This window comes from Scleropages formosus, chromosome 2 (genome assembly GCF_900964775.1).
Source record: "Scleropages formosus chromosome 2, fSclFor1.1, whole genome shotgun sequence".
In the NCBI taxonomy this organism is placed as follows: Eukaryota; Metazoa; Chordata; class Actinopteri; order Osteoglossiformes; family Osteoglossidae; genus Scleropages; species Scleropages formosus.
This window is the reverse complement of record NC_041807.1, coordinates 20,042,581-20,060,044: the sequence shown is the minus strand read 5'-3', so window position 1 is coordinate 20,060,044 and position 17,464 is coordinate 20,042,581. Positions and strand designations below refer to the sequence as shown.

Below are 17,464 nucleotides of genomic sequence, written 5' to 3'. Positions count from 1 at the left end.
AGTCAGTCTCTTGTAGAAGCTGATCTTTTTATCAGGACCAAAGAGAATTTGATGAGATGGTGTCATATTTGTTATGGAAACTTGGGTTACTGTTCAGGGAGTGGCTGCTGATTGTTTAAAATCCCAGTATTACATACTTATTGATATTCAGTGCCTGATTGCACAGAGTATTTCCAGACCCGGGTGAGACATGTGAGAGTGGACGATGGACTCACATTAGGATGAAAAACAAGAAAGAAACAAGATCTCATGGCACTTTGCACAGCATCTGAATATAATGAACCCAAACAGAATTTCATAATCTAGGGCAAAACCTTTGCAGAGGTATGAAGCAGCTTTTATGTCTCATGCGCTTATTTTAGTATTACACGCACATTTTCTGAACCGCCTGTCCCAGACGGGGTCACGGGGAGCCGGAGCCTAACCCGGCAACTCAGGGCATAAGGCCGGAGGGGGAGGGGACACACCCAGGACGGGATGCCAGTCCGTCGCAAGGCATCCCAAGCGAGACTCGAACCCCAGACCCACTGGAAAGCAGGACCCAGTCCAACCCACTGCGCCACTGCGCCACCGCACCCCCTACATTTTAGTATTATTATTTATCAAATAAAGTCTGCAGGTAGCCTAGAAATGATAACTGCAAGGTAAATAATACACCTGAAACTGTGTGAAAAGACCAATTTTTGTGTTTTCCGAAGGGCACGGAAAGATCAGCGGTATTTTACTTTGGTGAAGAGGGTACACATGGGGTCGGAGGTTTCTCCACAGTGCATGTGTATCAAACTAATGGCTTTTTTCAGTGGTGGACAGAAAGGTGGAACCATATGTCTGACCGGTCCACGGTTCACGCGGACATCATCGAATAACATCATAATCTCCAGAGCCCTGCAATTGTTAGCGGGGCATCTCCTGGAAAGACCCCAGTCAACAATGAGGATGAAGGTGTGTTGTGTGTCATTGCAGCCAAGCCCCCGCTCTGGATCTCATTCCCTTCCCCAGATGGCCCGCATATTACCGAGAGCGCGGCCGAGACCTCCCTCACCCTGGCTGTCCTGTCGTGCCACTGAATGTACAATGAACCTTGATGGGTCAGGGACAGATCCTGAGCTGCCGGAGCACACACGCCTGTACAGTAGGCAACCTGCAATAACATTTTTGGTGTAACATTAATGGGGCACACAGTAACACAGAGGGTTAGAGCCTTGTTCTTGAACAACTAAAGGTTTGGAATTCGGAATCCCAGCTCTTGCTGTAGTTCCTTTCAGTGAGATACTTACCTTGAACGGCCCCAGTAAAAAATACCAAGCTATCTAAATTGGCAAATAGCTGTATGTAGCTTAGAGATAGAGGCGCAGGGGCGCAGCGGGTTGGACCAGGTCCTGCTCTCGGGTGGGTCTGGGGTTCGAGTCCCGCTTGGGGTGCCTTGCGACCGACTGGCGTCCCGTCCCGGGTGTGTCCCCTCCCCCTCCGGCCTTACGCCCCATGTTGCCGGGTAGGCTCCGTGACCCTGCATGTAGCTTAGTGCACAAACTTATCATAGTAAGAAACCTTGGAGAAAGGCACCGACTAAATAAATAATAGTTAAAATGGCTGTGTTTAGTGTTTTTTTTTTCTCCTTTCGCAACTAAGGAACTAATAGACCTGTGGAATAGTCCAGATGTACTGCCTGATACCACAATGCGATACCAGGCCATGTGTATAACTGAAACAGCGCTAAAGTGACATTACTTTCCCAGCATGTTACCCACAAAGTGAGCTAACAGATCAAATCGAGACCCATCCAGTTTTCCAGACACTCTTTTTAACCCTAAAATGCCAAGGCCAGAGCCGAGCATAAAAATACACGTTGTTTGAGAACAATTCACCCATAAACATTGCTGGTCATACCTCTGTGTCAAAGCACATTGTGTGTGACTCAACATGACTGATCAAAATAATATTCCATGGCAGAACGGTGTTATTTACACTTATATCATGGTCTTAGAGGACAGTTGGTCCCTTTTTTTACTTCCCAATATCAGATTAATTTAACTGCTATTCTTATTACTAGGGAAGTCAAACAATGTGTCTGTCAACTACAAGAGCACATTAATTAATGATGCCAGTGCCTGGGGGGGTGTCTAAAAAGTCTCAAGAACCTGCTATAATATTAAATAATTAAAACTGGTTTCAAAGTTTAATTTAGCCACATTGTAATTAATGACAAGTTCTTTCTTGGTTATCTTTTATTATTTTCACTTTAATCGCCCAAAGCTTATGAAATTAGAGAGAGAAAAAAAAAAATCATCAAACTGGAAAGCCTGTAGTATTTAAATACTTTTTATATACTATACATAGCGGACCGAAACCCCGCTCGGAAAGAACACGCCTTGTACAAGCGCGCCCCCTGCTGGTGCAATGGTAAAAAGTGTAATGTCTTCATGTAATCTGATTAAATCAATTTATCTTCGGCGATTCAAATAGCTCGGGTAATTCATTTAAACTGAAAACAGGAAATAGGCTTACAGTTGTAAGTACAAGTGAACGGGAGAGGAACTCCGGTGTGGTTTCATATTGGTATCGCTCCGTGCGCATATATATATAACGTGTTTGACAGCGACACGAAACGTATGACGCGCGCGAAAAGTGAAGGAAAACGAACGCGTGACGTCACGAGGACGTAACGCGCCTCGCTTCTCGAAGAGGAAAAGGCGTAGCCGGTAGGCTGCTAGTACTGCTACTGCTCCGCTTCGGTTCCCTCTCCTCTGTCTCCACCTTCGTTGACGCTGCTGGATGAACGAAACGAAAACAAAACAGAACTGAGCAGGTGAGTAGTAGTCACCTCGGCCGCGACGTTCGCAGAGTGTTTCTGTGAAACTGACACGCGACTACTACTAGTTTCTGCATTTCGGGTTGCTGACTGACTCGCGAAAACTCGTCCGCGTTTTTAATCCGCACGTTCAAATCACTGAGGAAGAAGAGGCAGAGCGGGGATTGCAGTGACAGCCTCGCGCGGCAACCACGCACGCACGCACGCGACGACGCACGTTGCAGGGCCGCAGCTCGCGACAAGCGATGCTCGTGACCCGACGTGACCTGTAACGTTGCTGCCGTCGCGGTCGTTGGACCGAACGAAGCGAAACGTGTCCGGCCGTGATGTGTGTGTGAAGGGGGGCTGTTCTTATGAAATTCTTCATCCTATTCCGAGGAGAGTCCATTTCTGTGGCTTAATCTTGACAGCTTATTTATAAACAGAGCTCCTTCAAAACGGGTGCAGTTACGACTTACGTGTTGACTGTTGTTCTCATCACGCCCTTTACCGGTTAAGTTTAGTTTTTTTATGCACATGTCCTCTGACAGAAACTTCCACTCAAAAGTAGTCAAAAATTGCATGAATTAGGCTGTTAATGTTGCAGTGAACACAAGTATTTAGTCGTAAGTGATAGAAAGACAGAAATGACATTTGAGGCTGTACAGTAGAACAGTCAGACAGTAATAGAAATGTTAAGGCCACATAAATAGGAAATACACCAAAAAGGAGGTGAATACATCCATTCCTCACACTGCAGTTCCCAGGCAAAAATTTAATCCATCCATCCATTTTTTTGCCTGCTTGTCCTTCTAAGGTCACGGTGGCAACAGGGAGAGCAGAGAGGCCCAGCTGCCCCTTTCCCTCACAGCTTCCTCCAGCTCAGTCCGGGGGATCCCCAGCCGTTCCCAGGCCAACTGTGAGATATAATCCCTCCGGCGGGTCCCGGGCCGACCTCGGGGCCTCGTCCCGGTTGGCCGTGCCCGATATACCTACAAAGGGTGGCGCCCAGGGTGAAGATGCCCTAACCACCTCAACTGGCTCCTCTCAATGTGGAGGAGTAGCGGCTCTACTCCGAGTACCTCCCGGATGTCCGAACTCCTCACCCTATCGCGGAGAGCGAGTCCCGACACCCTGCGGAGAAAACTCATTTTGGCCGCTTGTATCCACGATCTTATTCTTTCGGTCATTACCCAAAGTTCATGACCATAGGTGAGGGTAGGGACGTAGATCGACCGGTAAATGGAGAGCTTTGCCTTATGGCTCAGCTCCCCCTTCACCACCACAGTTCGGTACAGCGACCGCATTGCTGCTGCCGCTGCTCTCGGTCCGCGGCCGATCTCGCGCTCCCTTGTCCCCTCACTCGCGAACAAGACCCCAAGATACTTGAACTCCTCTACCTGGGGCAAATTCTCTCCCCTTACCTGGGGGTCAATACGGGGGTCGGGTGCAATGTCTACCAGGCGGCGGGAGGGGACGGGGCGGCGCATGGCGTTGCGGCCCCTCGCGACAGAAACTGGCTCTTGGTACGTGGAATGTTACAAAAATTTCATCTAAAATTAATTCATTTAGTAAATGGTGTTTTTACTCCTGACGGTGACATCTTCAACATGTTTTATCATATTTGCAACAAAATGATTGTTCCAGTCTGTCTTTTAATGGCATATTTTTCTTCATCCTTTAATTAATTAGCAATAACTGCTTGTCCAATACAGGGTCACAGAGGTCCAGAATTTACCATGTGAGACAGGGTACACCCCGGACGCGCATCTTTGTCATACGGAGGATCGCTGATGATGTTTTTTTTACTCTTCAAAGGACGCAGACACGGTGCTGTTACAGCAGTTCTGTGCTGAGGTGGCGCATTGTGCAGTGGCTGGAGTAGCTGCCCTGCACTGGAAGGACCAAGGGTTCGAATCCCATCTCTTCCTATGGTACCATTGAACAAGGTACAGCAGAAGGGTACAATAAAAGATGCCCAGCTGTTAAACTGTTCTAAGTAGCTTAACCTTGTAAGAGGCTTTGGAAAACGGCATCAGCTAAATATTTAACGCCAACAAATGTTTGATCCCCAGTTGTCGAACCCTTGCTCAAGGTACCTACTCTAAACTACTCCAGTAAAAATTACCCTGCTGTATAAATGGCTACCTAACTAAGTTGCTTTGGAGAGAGGTGTCAGCTGCATTACTAGTATTACTAGTAATAGTGCTAAATGTGTCATTGTACAGTGACACCAGGTTTATATAAATCCATGGCTCTCATTGGTTGAGGCTGTGTTTCCTTCTAAGTATACTTTTCTGTGTAGTATACCTTAGTGTACTTTGCTCTATTTTGTAACATTGCTCATTTAACAGCGCTAAATAATATTGCTGTGATTTATTATTTTCATAAATGTTCCTATGGGCTTATAAAGTCTCTCAGAAATACGGGACGGGAGCTGTGTGGTGTGTGTGTTGTGTCTTTGTTACAGGTTACGCAAAATGACACGAATGCAAGCCGGATGACTTTGTGACGAGAAAAACGCCTTATACCGAATGAAAAATTGTGTGTTTTCATACGCTGCTCTAGTGGGTTTTCTTTGTGTGAAGGCAGAGCGTGTTTCTAAAATGGACCCTTTGTTGAAGCCCAGACATATTTGCAAGTTAAAACAGTGGTGACTGTCAGGTGTATGAGTGTCTGTATGAATTTGATGGCGGTGGCTACAAGACGCTAGCGGAGGGGGGTTGAGGCAGGGTTACATGACTAAATATAGAATACAAAAGAATGCTTAGCCACTTAGTTACTCCTATATGACTATGAGAGCAATGAAAGGCGTGTGTTTGTATACACTCTCGACCTCTCGGTGTCGTGGGCAATGAAAATTTGTCGGTAGAGTGAATGGAATCTTAATTGACTCCTTGACTAGTAAATTTTATATAAATGTACACTGGACTTTTTTTTACAGCGCAAATATCACTTTGGAGAGACACAGTGTTTTTTTCAGTCATTCAAAATTAGTTTATTGGTTTATAGTTATTATAACTATATTGAAGACATTTAAAGAACCTAAGCTGATAATAGATCAGTTTGCATCTGCATTACTGAGCTTTTATTCATTTTGTTAGTAGTAAAAGGAGTTTCAGACAAAGCAAATTATCAGTAGACTTACAGCCTCACTTTTTTTTTTTTTTTTTTTTTTTTCTTCTTCAGGCCTGTTCTTCAGCCAGGATGACTCTGCAATGGACAGCAGTTGCGGTCTTCCTCTATGTGGAAATTGGAGTTCTTGTCATCCTCTGTTTACCGTTTATATCGGCCAGAAGGTACCACGGCAGCCCCATTTCCTTCTAGTGTAACAATATAATCACTTTAGAGGTGTACACAAAGGTTGTGTCTGAGTTTGAGACGTAGTTATTTAAAAGAGCATGCATTCGTATCGTTTCCTGTGTGTCTTTGTGCAGATGGCAGACTATTTTCAAGCTGGGCATTTGGAACAAAATGGCCCCGTTCTGGAACAAAGGATTCCTAACGATGATTATAGTCCTTATTGTTCTCTTCCTTGGTAAGTCGTGTCAAAAGTTGTGTATGTAAAACTTGTCAAGATGGTGTTGCCTGGTGCTGAGAGGAGGAACGCAGTTCTGCTGTTTCCCTGTATCGCGTATGCTCTGCTGTTTTTTGTGTTTTACGATGGCCGGCCGCGCAGCGCTTGCTCGGATGATGTTATCGCGGGTCTCGGCTCCCTGCGGCCTCTCGCTCTTCCTCTGCAGATGCTGTGAGAGAAGTGAGGAAGTACACCGGGGCACAGCAGAGCAAAGACCCCAAGCTGCACCCTAACATATTCGACCACATGCACATGAAGCTCTTCCGAGCCCAGAGGAACCTCTACATATCGGGCTTCTCGCTCTTCCTCTGGTTGTGAGTGTGTCGAGTTGTACGTACGCTTCGCTGACAAGTTGTCAGTCTCTTGACAATGTGTGTTGTGTTCAGTCGGACTTCTGCCTCACTGGATAAAATTAGGCATTTCCATCACTTCTGGAAAAAGCAAGTTGATTACGCATTTTTATATCCGTAATTACTATGGTTTTTTTGGTGGGATTTACATTGTAAAAAAGATGAGCATATTTAGGTATATAGGTGGTATACAGCATTCGTCAACTTTCTCAGTGGGAAATCCACTTATACTGTATTATGTAAACGATAGCAATGTATAAACACTAAACATGCATGCGCTCTATGTTGCGTTATAGGGCTTTATAAAATTTTTTACTAATTTTGCACAATATTCATGTTAATATATGGAATAATATAAAAACATGACTGAAATTGGTTGGTGTTTTTCCTTTTTTGTACATCGGATGTCCTGTTTCATCTTTAACTGCAGGGTCATGCGGCGCATCATTACTTTGATAAACCAGTTGGCAACAGCCACAGCAGCAGTGGCGGTGTTACAAAATCAAGTTGAGAGCACCAACCAGGCAGCCATGAAGTACATGGAAGACAATGAGCATCTGAAGAAGGTGAGGCAGTGAGTGTTTTCTGTACTGACCGTCTCTTCCCTGCAGGAATCCTGCTACTGGAGATCTCATGTACATGGTTAACCTATAAATGTGACACAGCAGAAAGTGCTGGTGCCTCACAGGTCCAGCGCCGTGTCTTTGAATGCACTTTCGAATCCAGGTCTTTGCCAAATTTTTTTTCTTTTAGGGTTTGTGTGGGTTTCCTTTGGGTGCTCAGGTTTCTTCACACATTCCAAATACATGTGTTTCAGGTGAGTGTAAATAGGCCTTAGTGTGTGAAAGTGTAGAGGTGCATTGCTCTGTTTTATGGATGGCTACTTGTACATGGCTTTGTGTCATTGGTACACACACAGACAGTCTCAAACCGCTTGTCCCAAATGGGGTCACGGAGAACTGGACCCTAACCCGGCAACATAGGGTGCAAGGCTGGAGGGGGAGGGGAGACACCCAGGACGGGACTCTAGTCCGTCATAAAGCACCCCAAACAGGACTCGAACCCCAGACCTGCCAGAAAGCGGGACCCCAAATGCATTAAATATGAAATAGACTTTTTTAGTTTTTTTTTTTTTTTTTTTTTTTTTTTTTTTTTTTTCTTCTCCTCGTGTCCAGTTGGAAAATAATATCGGCTCAAACTCACTCACTCACTCACACTTGTTAACTGTTTATTAGGGTTGCGGATATCCTCACCCTGTCGTGGAATCATTGGGCGCAAGGCTAGGAGGGGTGCACCCTGGACAGGATGCCAATCCATCAAAAAAAACAATCTAATTAATTAATATGTATGTATGAAGTATTGGCTTTAGTGGAGAACTTCTCCACAACTGCTCAGCTTGCTGCAACTCACTTGCAATTCTGTTTCCATTCAGGTTCCCTTAATGTTGTGTCTGAATGTAAATAACCTTTGACCCTGAAGCCTTGTTCTGTACATTCGACACCATCTCCCCTCAGGCTGTGCGTACAGGACTAAAGAGGAATTCTGGTTGTTATATGATCCAGGGTGTACCCCCCCCATCCCTTCAGCCTTGCGCTTAATGTTGCCGGGAAGACTCTCGCTCGCCATGACCCCGCTCGGGACTAGCAGTTATTGATAATGGATGGATGGATATTTGGTGCCTGGATAGCTGAAGTGTGCTTTTGTTTCCGAGTGTGATGTCCAGCATCATCTCTTCCCCAGGCTCTGCATGAAGGCGGTACTGGGAAAGACCCCGCAGGGGGCAACGAGGGGCTGCGGAAGGAAGCTGAGGAGCTGACAGAGCAGCTGAGGCTTTCAGAGGATGGTGGGTCACCTTTGCGTCTTTGCTTCTCCTCACACGCTCTTGGCACTTGAGGTGTTGACTTACACTGGATGTTTGGTAATAATTTAAAATTATTTTTCCTCGCCTTGTGTTCAGTGCGCCGTAGCCTTTGCTCTGTAAAAATAAACGGAACCAACCTGAATTTGTGGTTCACATTCAGTATAATATACTTAATGTTTGAATCTAGCTCTGTCTGTGTGTGGTTTGCGTGTTCTCCCTGTGTTTTAAGGGGTTACCTGGCCCAATTTCCTTCCACAGTCCAGAGATGTGTGTGTCAGGTGAATTGGTGACTCTAAATTTTGTGTGTGTGTGTGTGTGTGTGTGTGTGTGTGTGTGTGCGCGCGCGCGTGTGCGAGCGAGCGAGCCTGTGTATATTTGCCCTGAGATTGTTTGCGTTACATCCCGTGTTTCCAGTCTAAGTGTCAGACCAGCATGACAAACGGTTGCTGACAGGATGGATCCAATTATTAGCAAAACACAGTAATAATCAAGGCTTGGCACTCCCCCCCCCTCCCCCCCCCATTCTAATATGGTATTTTTAAGAGATCTTTATTAAAATTTTTTTATTTTTATGTGTCATTCATAATCTGTGAAGTTGAATCAGATAAAACTCACAGTATTCACTAAAGAGAATACACGCCCTATGTGTTAATAGTGGGCGGAATGTGTGTTACGCTGCAGGTCTGAAGAAGTCTCAGGCAGAGTTGGAGGCCATGCGGCGACAGAAGGAGAACCTCACCCTGGAGTACGACCGTCTGCTGCAGGAGTTCCAGGTACCTTGCAGATACATGGTGTTCAGCCCCATGTGGCGCTGTTCCACCTCAGTCATGAGCTCTTCTTGAAAATGATACCAAAAAATGCAAAATAAATAAATAAATGACTCCAGTTGTACATGTTCTTTATTTTAGAATTTTTGTTGTTGATTTTTGTTCAACAACTGAATTATTTGAATTAAGAATTATTGTTTAGTGTTCGGTGTTTGCAGCAAAATTGAATTTCTGTTGAGGCTTTTTGAAAAGGAAATGTACTTTGCAAAAGGTTTTATTGAATAAGTTTTCTATTATTGTGTAGGTTGTTTTCTTAGTTATGTACTTTTTTTTTTTTTTTTTTTTTTTTTTTCCCCTTACAGAACCTCCAAGAAAGAAGTGGTGAGGACAAGAAGGATCAGTAGGTGTTGAAATGTGCTGTTTGTTGCGGTTACACACTGTACAGAGAAGAGGCAGCATGACCTCTTCAGCCTAAAAAGTCTTCATTACGTTAAAGAACTCTTCATGTGTATACAGATATAACCAAAATATAGCAGCTTATCAACATACAATCACAGTTCTGGTTGTAGTCGTTCATAATTTATTTTGTTTGTAGCTTCCAAAGACTACTAAATAAGATTAAGGTTAATTTTTAACTTAAGTCTTGGGATTATTTCCTGGTGTGGATCTAGTCACAGAGAAATACATCTTCAGTACTTAATATTTTATTCTTTGAACGACATTAAAATGGAAAGTACCGCATTTCCTCAATCTCAAGACGCACATTTTTTTTTTTTTTTCTTCAAATTGAATTTAAAGTTAGGATGTGCGTTACAATCAATGGCGTCTTAAAATTGCTGACATAATGAAAGGAAACTCCATTTATTGCTTCACTTCTTGGTAGTAAAATGCAGGTAATTTCCTTAGGGTTAGGGCCTTTTGTTTTCTCTTAGTGTTAATTAGTTTATTTTAATTTGGTTATTTTAATGTTTTTATTCAAATTCCTTTTGCATTTGCACTGTAGGTTACTGTTATCCATGTTTTATCTATTGGTCATTATTTTCACAAATCTTTAGCTGCAGCCCAGACATCAAACTCACTGTGAAATCCCAGTGTTCCCCCCACCTGTTGGGTCTGGACTCACAGCTCTGATCCTCTGACAAATGAGTTTGTTGTGCAGAGGTTCAGACCCCCTGTTGAGCTGATGCTCTTGCAGAATTTGGAAAAGGCATCTTCCATGTTTCGAACCCTGCCAGAGAACCGCCAGCACACAGTGAAGTCGCAAGCAGAGTAAAGAAAGGTCACGCAGTAAATACAGAGACGTCCACACTACCACAGAATTAAGTTCATGTTACGCATCTGTATTCACATTACAGCATCCACCTTCTTCAGTTTGTGACAAATAAGTTCTAATAACCTCAATACATATTTACTGTATGATACAATATACCAAGAGGCACTTCCAGTAATTCTGGCAATAAAGGAGCTACAGTATAGTGTCTAAATTACAAAAGAATGGTAAAAATAAATAGTTTAAAAGACTTTTTGTTGTCATTTTAATTTTTTTTAACTGTACAGTATATATTTTTGTACAAAATGGAACATAAACAGCAATAAAATGAGTATTTCACTTAACGAGTATTTGTGAATTACATTTTTTTTTTCTGTAAGTATTGCTACATGTATTAAGTGCAAGATACTAGTGAGAAGAAAATAGTTATTTAATCTGTGAAGTGCCAGCTATATAGAAAAATACAAGACAGTTTTTCTCATTTACACAGCTTTAGGGTTTGCTCCGTTCTCCTTGTTAATGGCATGTGCAACAATTATGGTGCTGAAAGACGAGATCAATTAATTACTTTAGCTTTACATTAACTTGGTGGGGGAGTCTGTTTTTATTTATTTTTTTTTTTAAAAGAAAGAAACCCTGGTCCCATTCATCAAAAGTATGTGTTGCAATAAAGACTCCACAGAACACAAGAATAATACATAGCAGAGCAAAAGTAACTTTAAGAAAACTGAGAATTTCAAAAGTCAGAAAACCACTTCTTGGAATGTGTATTCAGGAAGATATAATGGATGCCATGTAGAGAAAAAAGAAAGGAGGTTGTGATCTGTGAAGAAACTGTGCACCTGAGCACTGTGAGTGAGCACAAATAGTCCTGCTTGAAAGTATGTGAACCTCTAGGGATGGTCATTATTCATGTGTAAACTATTAAACTTATAAAATGAATAAATTATATTTACACCACTGATTCTACTTACCTACTTAGTTTACCAATGCAACTTGGATTTCAGTTATTTTTGTACCTGCACTACTTCTGTGTTTCTACTACACACGATTTCCTCTAAAGCTACATACAGAATTGGTCATTACCTACTTACTACATCAGAAACTCACACACACACATTGACTGAAACCGCTTGTCCTAAGTGGGTCGCGGCAAGCTGGAGCCTAACCCGGCAACACAGGGTGTAAGGCTGGAGGGGGAGGGGACGCACCCAAGACAGGACGCCAGTCTGTCGGAGGGCACCCCAAGCGGGACTCGAACCCCAGACCTGCCCAAACCTGCTGCGTCACCACGCCCCCCTACAGCAGAAACTCCTATTAATTATTTTTATGATTGCTCACCATTATGTCAGATGAGAAAGACATTCTAATTATATAAGCATTTTGTGGTAAAACTGACGGACACAAGAGGTTCACATACTTTCAAGCAGTGCTGTATAAAAGGGGAATTATCCGATGGACAAATTCCTATTTTAGGCACTGGAGACAACAAAAGGAGCAAAGTTCTCATGGTAACAAACACATGAACTTATAGAATGACTGCTAAAGCCATTTCAAAATTATCTGAGGTACAAGTTTATACTGTTGCTATTAGGTCTCTGCTATAAATGGACAGGACTGGGGGCGTCGCAGAAATCACTGAAACACTAGACCTAAGCAACTGGAAAATCTTGACAATTTAGAATGTATAAAACCTGTACAGAATGTTATGTACATAACACTTCTTATGAACATACAGTCCTGAAAGTGTGAAAACTATTAAAAAGGTGGGGGAAACTGCACACGGTGAACCAAAATGACAGAAGAAACTTTGCTGTTTGAAATCTGCTACTTGGGAAGGATGGACATTAAGACAGATTAAAGCGATTATTAATAACAAGCATCTTCTTTCCCTTCAAGGTCATCTCTCAGTCAAAAATTATTTGCATGAACTTGAATGGCTTGTGGCCTGAGTTGAAACTACAGCTGGAGAGAGGCTGGATCTAACATCTCAGTCATTACACGTGATGTGCAGAATAATAACAGTACTTGAAGGAGTGTCTTGGGATCGAGTGTCGAGTCCAGACTCTTCCTGGCCAGGCTTTGGGGTACGTTGTGCAGAATACCTGATCAGTTTTTCTAGAAACTGCATATCAACGCACCATAATAGGGCGAGAAGGCATCTCGAAGCACAACGTTCCATCTGGTCCTTATGACAGAGGAGCATGTGTGAGGAGGAGGTGTCAAGGTGGATGCCGGTACAGCTTGTCCATCCATCCTTAAACTGCCATACGAGAGGAGCAATAACTTCCTGCTGTGTGATCTGAAATTAAACTGTTGTAAGAGGAAACCAAAGGTATGACCACTGGGGCAACAAACAGGTCCATGTTCACGTTCCCTACTTACACTGCTGGTAAAACTCCAGTGGCAGATGTTTTTTAAAGGGTGTGTTGAGCTTGAGAAGTTACCCGTCAAAGCCAGAGTCCCATCTGGCCACCTAGAAGTGGACGATGGACGGATACGGAGAGTAACCTAGACTAACGGCCCGCTGCAGTTGGGAACCATGAGAAGTTCACAGCCGCACTTACCAGGGGCGTCGATGGAGAGCACCTGGTTACATGCAGATGCTATTCTCCACAGCAGTTTACAATGGTTCACTCATTACACTGATGGGTAATTTTTACTGCATCGGTTCCGGTTCTGGGTGAGTATGTTGCTCAAGGGTGGTGCAGCAAGGGACGGTGTTCAAACTTACAACCCTTAAGTGCAGAGGTTGCAGCCCTAACCACAAGGCCACCCGCTGGCAACACCAGAAAGGCTGACCTACGACGTACCAATTTCGCTACAACTACTTTCACTCTCCATGCGTTGAAGCAGCTCCAGCCGATCGCACATCTTCAGGGGAGTCAACACTGCTCTCAGGATGTCAGCTAAAACGCTGAAATGCAATGTATACTTCAACACCAGCCGGTAAACACCAGAACTGAGAACTCTTAAGTAACCATGAGCTACATGTACAAAGTCATTTTTGGCACTTGTACGTGAGCAGTTTTGCTCAGAACATGAGCTGCATCATACATCATGAGAATTATCTTGATTTTCCCTTCATGCTTAGAACCTGAGAGAACGTCAAACATGTTGAGTACAGATGTCATGATATTGCTTTTGGAGTCAATGTTTCATTTCCATGTTCATTCTAAAGGAAGATGAGAAGTTCCAGAACAGAACCGCAGGCCCAACCAAACCCTTCATAGAAACCACTCAAGGCGCAAGCAGACTGCCCAAAGCCCACTGTTACTTCCTTCAGGTACAGCCTACTAAAGGGAACACCAGTGAAATTCAACAGAATCATTGTTCGTCAAAGCAGATCGAGGGTTTCAAAGTTGACGAGCATCTCCCACAAAACCATCTGAGCCTCCTTGAGGGCCACTGGGACCCTTCCGATCCATGTCTCAGCACAACCCTCTTTGGGAAACACCACAAAGTAGTGCGAAGCTGGGTCCACACTGACTGTGCTGAGAACATGCTCTCCAGGTATCTCTGACCAGGACTTGGTGATTTGGAAAATGTCCCTCTGACTTAAAGCTCTAGAGCCACCATCGCCGACATCTTTTCAAGGAAAAAAGCCTTTGAACCTTATTTACATCTAGGGTGTCCAATCAGGTTCTGGCCAAATATTGGACAACACCGAGACAGTCTTTGATCATTTGCTGTTTGGGAAATATTTGTGTACCATTTTAAAAAATACTTGGGCTCCACAGCCACATGAACCCTCAACTTTTTTCAGATTCGGACAACAAAATTTACATTTGGGACCGCAGGAAATGACAAGGACAGAGTTACCATGTGCATAGTAACCTGCTTCCCTGGAAACTCTTATTTAACCCTTGGGTTGCATTTGAGACATGGTTCTATTTCTGGTGTTCCCATAGAATATTGCGTGGTACATTACGATCGTTTATAAAGCAGAAATGATCACCTAGTGCTGTGTCACACCCTTTATCTCCATTCCTAGTCATTATCACAAGTCCAACATTTTGAGAGAGAGAACTCTTTGCTCCTTATTATAGTCTTGTCCATTAATTTCCTACGGTCGACCACATACACACCACAGATGTACAATAGTAAGACGTAAAATTCAGTGAAACCGGTCATCGTTCATTTGTTCAGACACCTGGCGTGGAGGATGTCCCAAAGTCTTATGGCAACCAGAGGAAAGAAACCATATTTATGACAGAGTAATAGTTGTCAATAGTTCAAATGTGACTAGAACACAACCCAAGGGTTTAAACTGCAAGAGCGCAGCTGGGAGATGACCTGCAGAATTCCAGTACTCCTCTGGAAGGAAAATCCTGCACAGTTACTAAAACCATCTGACAGAGTGAAAAAAAAAAAAAAAAAATGAGTGTAAAGAGTTTGGTTCACAGCAATGAGAGGAAGGTAAAAACGGCAAGATTGAACAGGAGACACTGGCAGTGTGACACGGTGTGGAAACACTGTACGAAGAAACCAGAACAAAACTCTGGCTCTTCTTAAATTCTCGTAAAGCTTCTGAGACCTTCGGTGTGTGGCTGGACTCACAGCTCCTACAACACAGGTGAAGCTACATAAGGACACACTGGAGCAGCCCACCAAGGCCGCGCCCCTGCGTCTCCACACTCGGGAAGGTGTTGGACAAGGGAAAATACAAGTCCTGCTTTATTTCCTGCTGCTCTTCTTCTGATAATTAAAAAAAAAAAGTCTTTCTCTTAGAAAATTTACCAGTTTGTAAAACTCTCCTGTGTCCGGCTGGGTTCTGGGTTTGGGTCGATCTGCCCCCTATCCCAGGGCAAGGCAGTGGGATCTCATATTGCAGTGTGGAAGCTCCCTTGGATGCAAGGTGGAGTTCTCTGAGCCTGGACCTGATCGCTCTGATGAAATCTGGACCAGTAGACTACCTGACCCCGCCCATCCAATGTAAATCTCTGCCCACCCGTGTCAAACCCATCCCATTCCGCTGTAACCCATTGATTCCCCATTGACTCCATCTTTCACTTTTCGTAGGCACACGTTCCCCTTAATTTCTACAGTGTTGTGTCTGTATGATGTGCTGGCAGAAAAATATCACACTTCTTTTTATAAAAAAGCAACACGATTGTTCTGACTTGTTTGCACCTGCCCTCTTCCTCAGAAACCACCCTCTCTCTGGGCTGCAGGCTGGGGCAGTAGCTGCCGAGCCTCTTGCTTGGTGCCCTTGGCCTGCTCCTGGCCATCCTCTCCCAGTTCCTCCTTGGCCCCCAGTTCCTCCTCCTCTCGGATGGACAGGATCGGCTCGCTCGGGACGCCAAGGTGCGGCGACTCCTTCCCGTCCAGCTCTGCCGGCCCTTGCTTGCCTTCTTCCTCCGCAATCACCTTCTTCCACATCTCGTGGTTCTCTAGCAGGTGCTGGGTGATCTGGCAGAACACTTTCTGCTGCTTCTTCGAACCTGGTTTCTCTAAAGGTGAGAGCACGCAGAGAAAACAATCAAATACGATAAAATAAAATGCATTCTTACATACATGGAGCTTTATTCTGAAGACACTCAGAGCACTTTGACAGATTACAGAAAATATAAATGACCAACCAAAAACAATGGGCTTTTGATGCTCAGTTTCTTAGTTCTCTAGAGCATGTCGAAAACAAAACTGAACGTCGCTCATCGCATGAGTGAATCGGAAGTAATGTACTGTAGTTGTACAGTAACCACTGTTTCCTGTTCGCTTTGTTTCAACGCATTTGTGCAGTTTCAGTGCAAGAATGACTGCCAAGCCTCCTCCACCGACCATAACTCACAATCAGCTGTCCTTCTCTTCACTCACTGAGTACAGTACCAGTTCATTACACCAAATAGCCTTTTTATTTTAAACTGTGTTCCGCACCCTTTCAAGCAAATTTCGTTATTGAATATTCACGTCTGTCTGCTGAATATAATGAAAAAACAGTTTCAGAAACGTACTGCCAAGAAACACACCCATCAATGACCTCATTAAGGGTTTGATAATTATTAAGTGCTTTGTATCATGATGAAATCATGGGTTGACAGTTGTGTAAGTTTTTCAGTTGGAAAAATTGGTTTGGGGTTTTCAGATGGACTGGGAACACATTATTTCTGTCTTTTAAAATAATGGGAAATTGGCTTTCGGCATCCAAAATGTAAGCATCTGTACTGTTTTCAGGAACAAATTAATTTCATACTCCGAGGGATTGCTGTATATGAAAAGCGGTTAACACTGATGTACTGAAAAGTGACAGAGTGATCACCGTGGTAACTCCCGATGAAACATTTATCATTAATAGTAAGTGGTGGCTGTGTGGCATCACAATCTAATTAAGCCTTTAATTGACATTTAATTTTATAAATATACAGCACTGTGCAAAAGTCTTAGGCACTTAGATGTTTCACAAAAATACTACTTTTAGACAGTTATTTAATGTCTTCTGTATTAGGATTAATGGGAAAGAACATCTCCTCCGTGAACCGCCACCTTATCGTGGTGGAGGGGTTTGAGTGCCTGAATGAGTCCAGGAGCTATGTTGTCTGGGGCTACATGCCCCTGGTAGGGTCTCCCATGGCAGACAGGTCCTGGATGACAGACGAGACAAAGCGCGGTTCAAAAACCCCTTATGACGAAAAAATCAAGGCGTCCGTTTACCCCACCCGGTATGGGGTCACCGGGGCCCCACCCTGGAGCCAGGCCTGGGGGGGGGGCTCGCATGCGAGCGCCTGGTGGCCAGGTCTATGCCCACGGGGCCTGGCCGGGCTCAGCCCGAAGCCACAACGTGGAGCCGCTCTTCGGTGGGCTCACCACCTGCCGGAGAAACCGTAAGGGGCCGGTGCATTGTGATTTGGGCG

The 17,464-nt window shown here is 44.0% G+C and overlaps 2 protein-coding genes across 3 annotated transcripts in view; one reads left to right on the top strand and one right to left on the bottom strand.

The window, feature by feature from the left end:
- Nucleotides 1-5,980: 5,980 nt before the first annotated feature.
- Nucleotides 5,981-10,877, top strand: LOC108931475 (B-cell receptor-associated protein 29-like). Its single transcript, XM_018747236.2, has 7 exons — nt 5,981-6,087; nt 6,226-6,326; nt 6,532-6,679; nt 7,146-7,281; nt 8,456-8,558; nt 9,258-9,349; nt 9,706-10,877. The coding sequence occupies exons 1-7, from the start codon at nt 5,996-5,998 to the stop codon at nt 9,745-9,747; spliced, it is 714 nt and encodes a 237-aa protein (XP_018602752.1). The 5' UTR covers nt 5,981-5,995; the 3' UTR covers nt 9,748-10,877.
- A 1,125-nt stretch (nt 10,878-12,002) lies between these two features.
- The window catches only part of LOC108931430 (cGMP-inhibited 3',5'-cyclic phosphodiesterase A-like), a 62,677-nt gene continuing 57,215 nt past the window's right edge, over nt 12,003-17,464 (bottom strand). For both annotated transcript variants that reach the window (XM_029249713.1, XM_029249714.1), the window contains exon 16: nt 12,003-16,066. In XM_029249713.1, coding sequence (XP_029105546.1) covers nt 15,759-16,066 — 308 coding nt within the window. In that variant the 3' untranslated portion in view covers nt 12,003-15,758. The remainder of the gene's footprint in view (nt 16,067-17,464) is intronic.

What these genes read in the sequence shown, in the direction of transcription:
- LOC108931475 (XM_018747236.2), top strand. Translation starts at nt 5,996, where the DNA reads ATGACTCTGCAATGGACAGCAGTTGCGGTCTTCCTCTATGTGGAAATT. An exon ending in CCGTTTATATCGGCCAGAAG is followed by an intron (nt 6,088 to 6,225) that starts GTACCACGGCAG and finishes GTCTTTGTGCAG; the next exon opens with ATGGCAGACTATTTTCAAGC. An exon ending in GTCTGCTGCAGGAGTTCCAG is followed by an intron (nt 9,350 to 9,705) that starts GTACCTTGCAGA and finishes TTCCCCTTACAG; the next exon opens with AACCTCCAAGAAAGAAGTGG.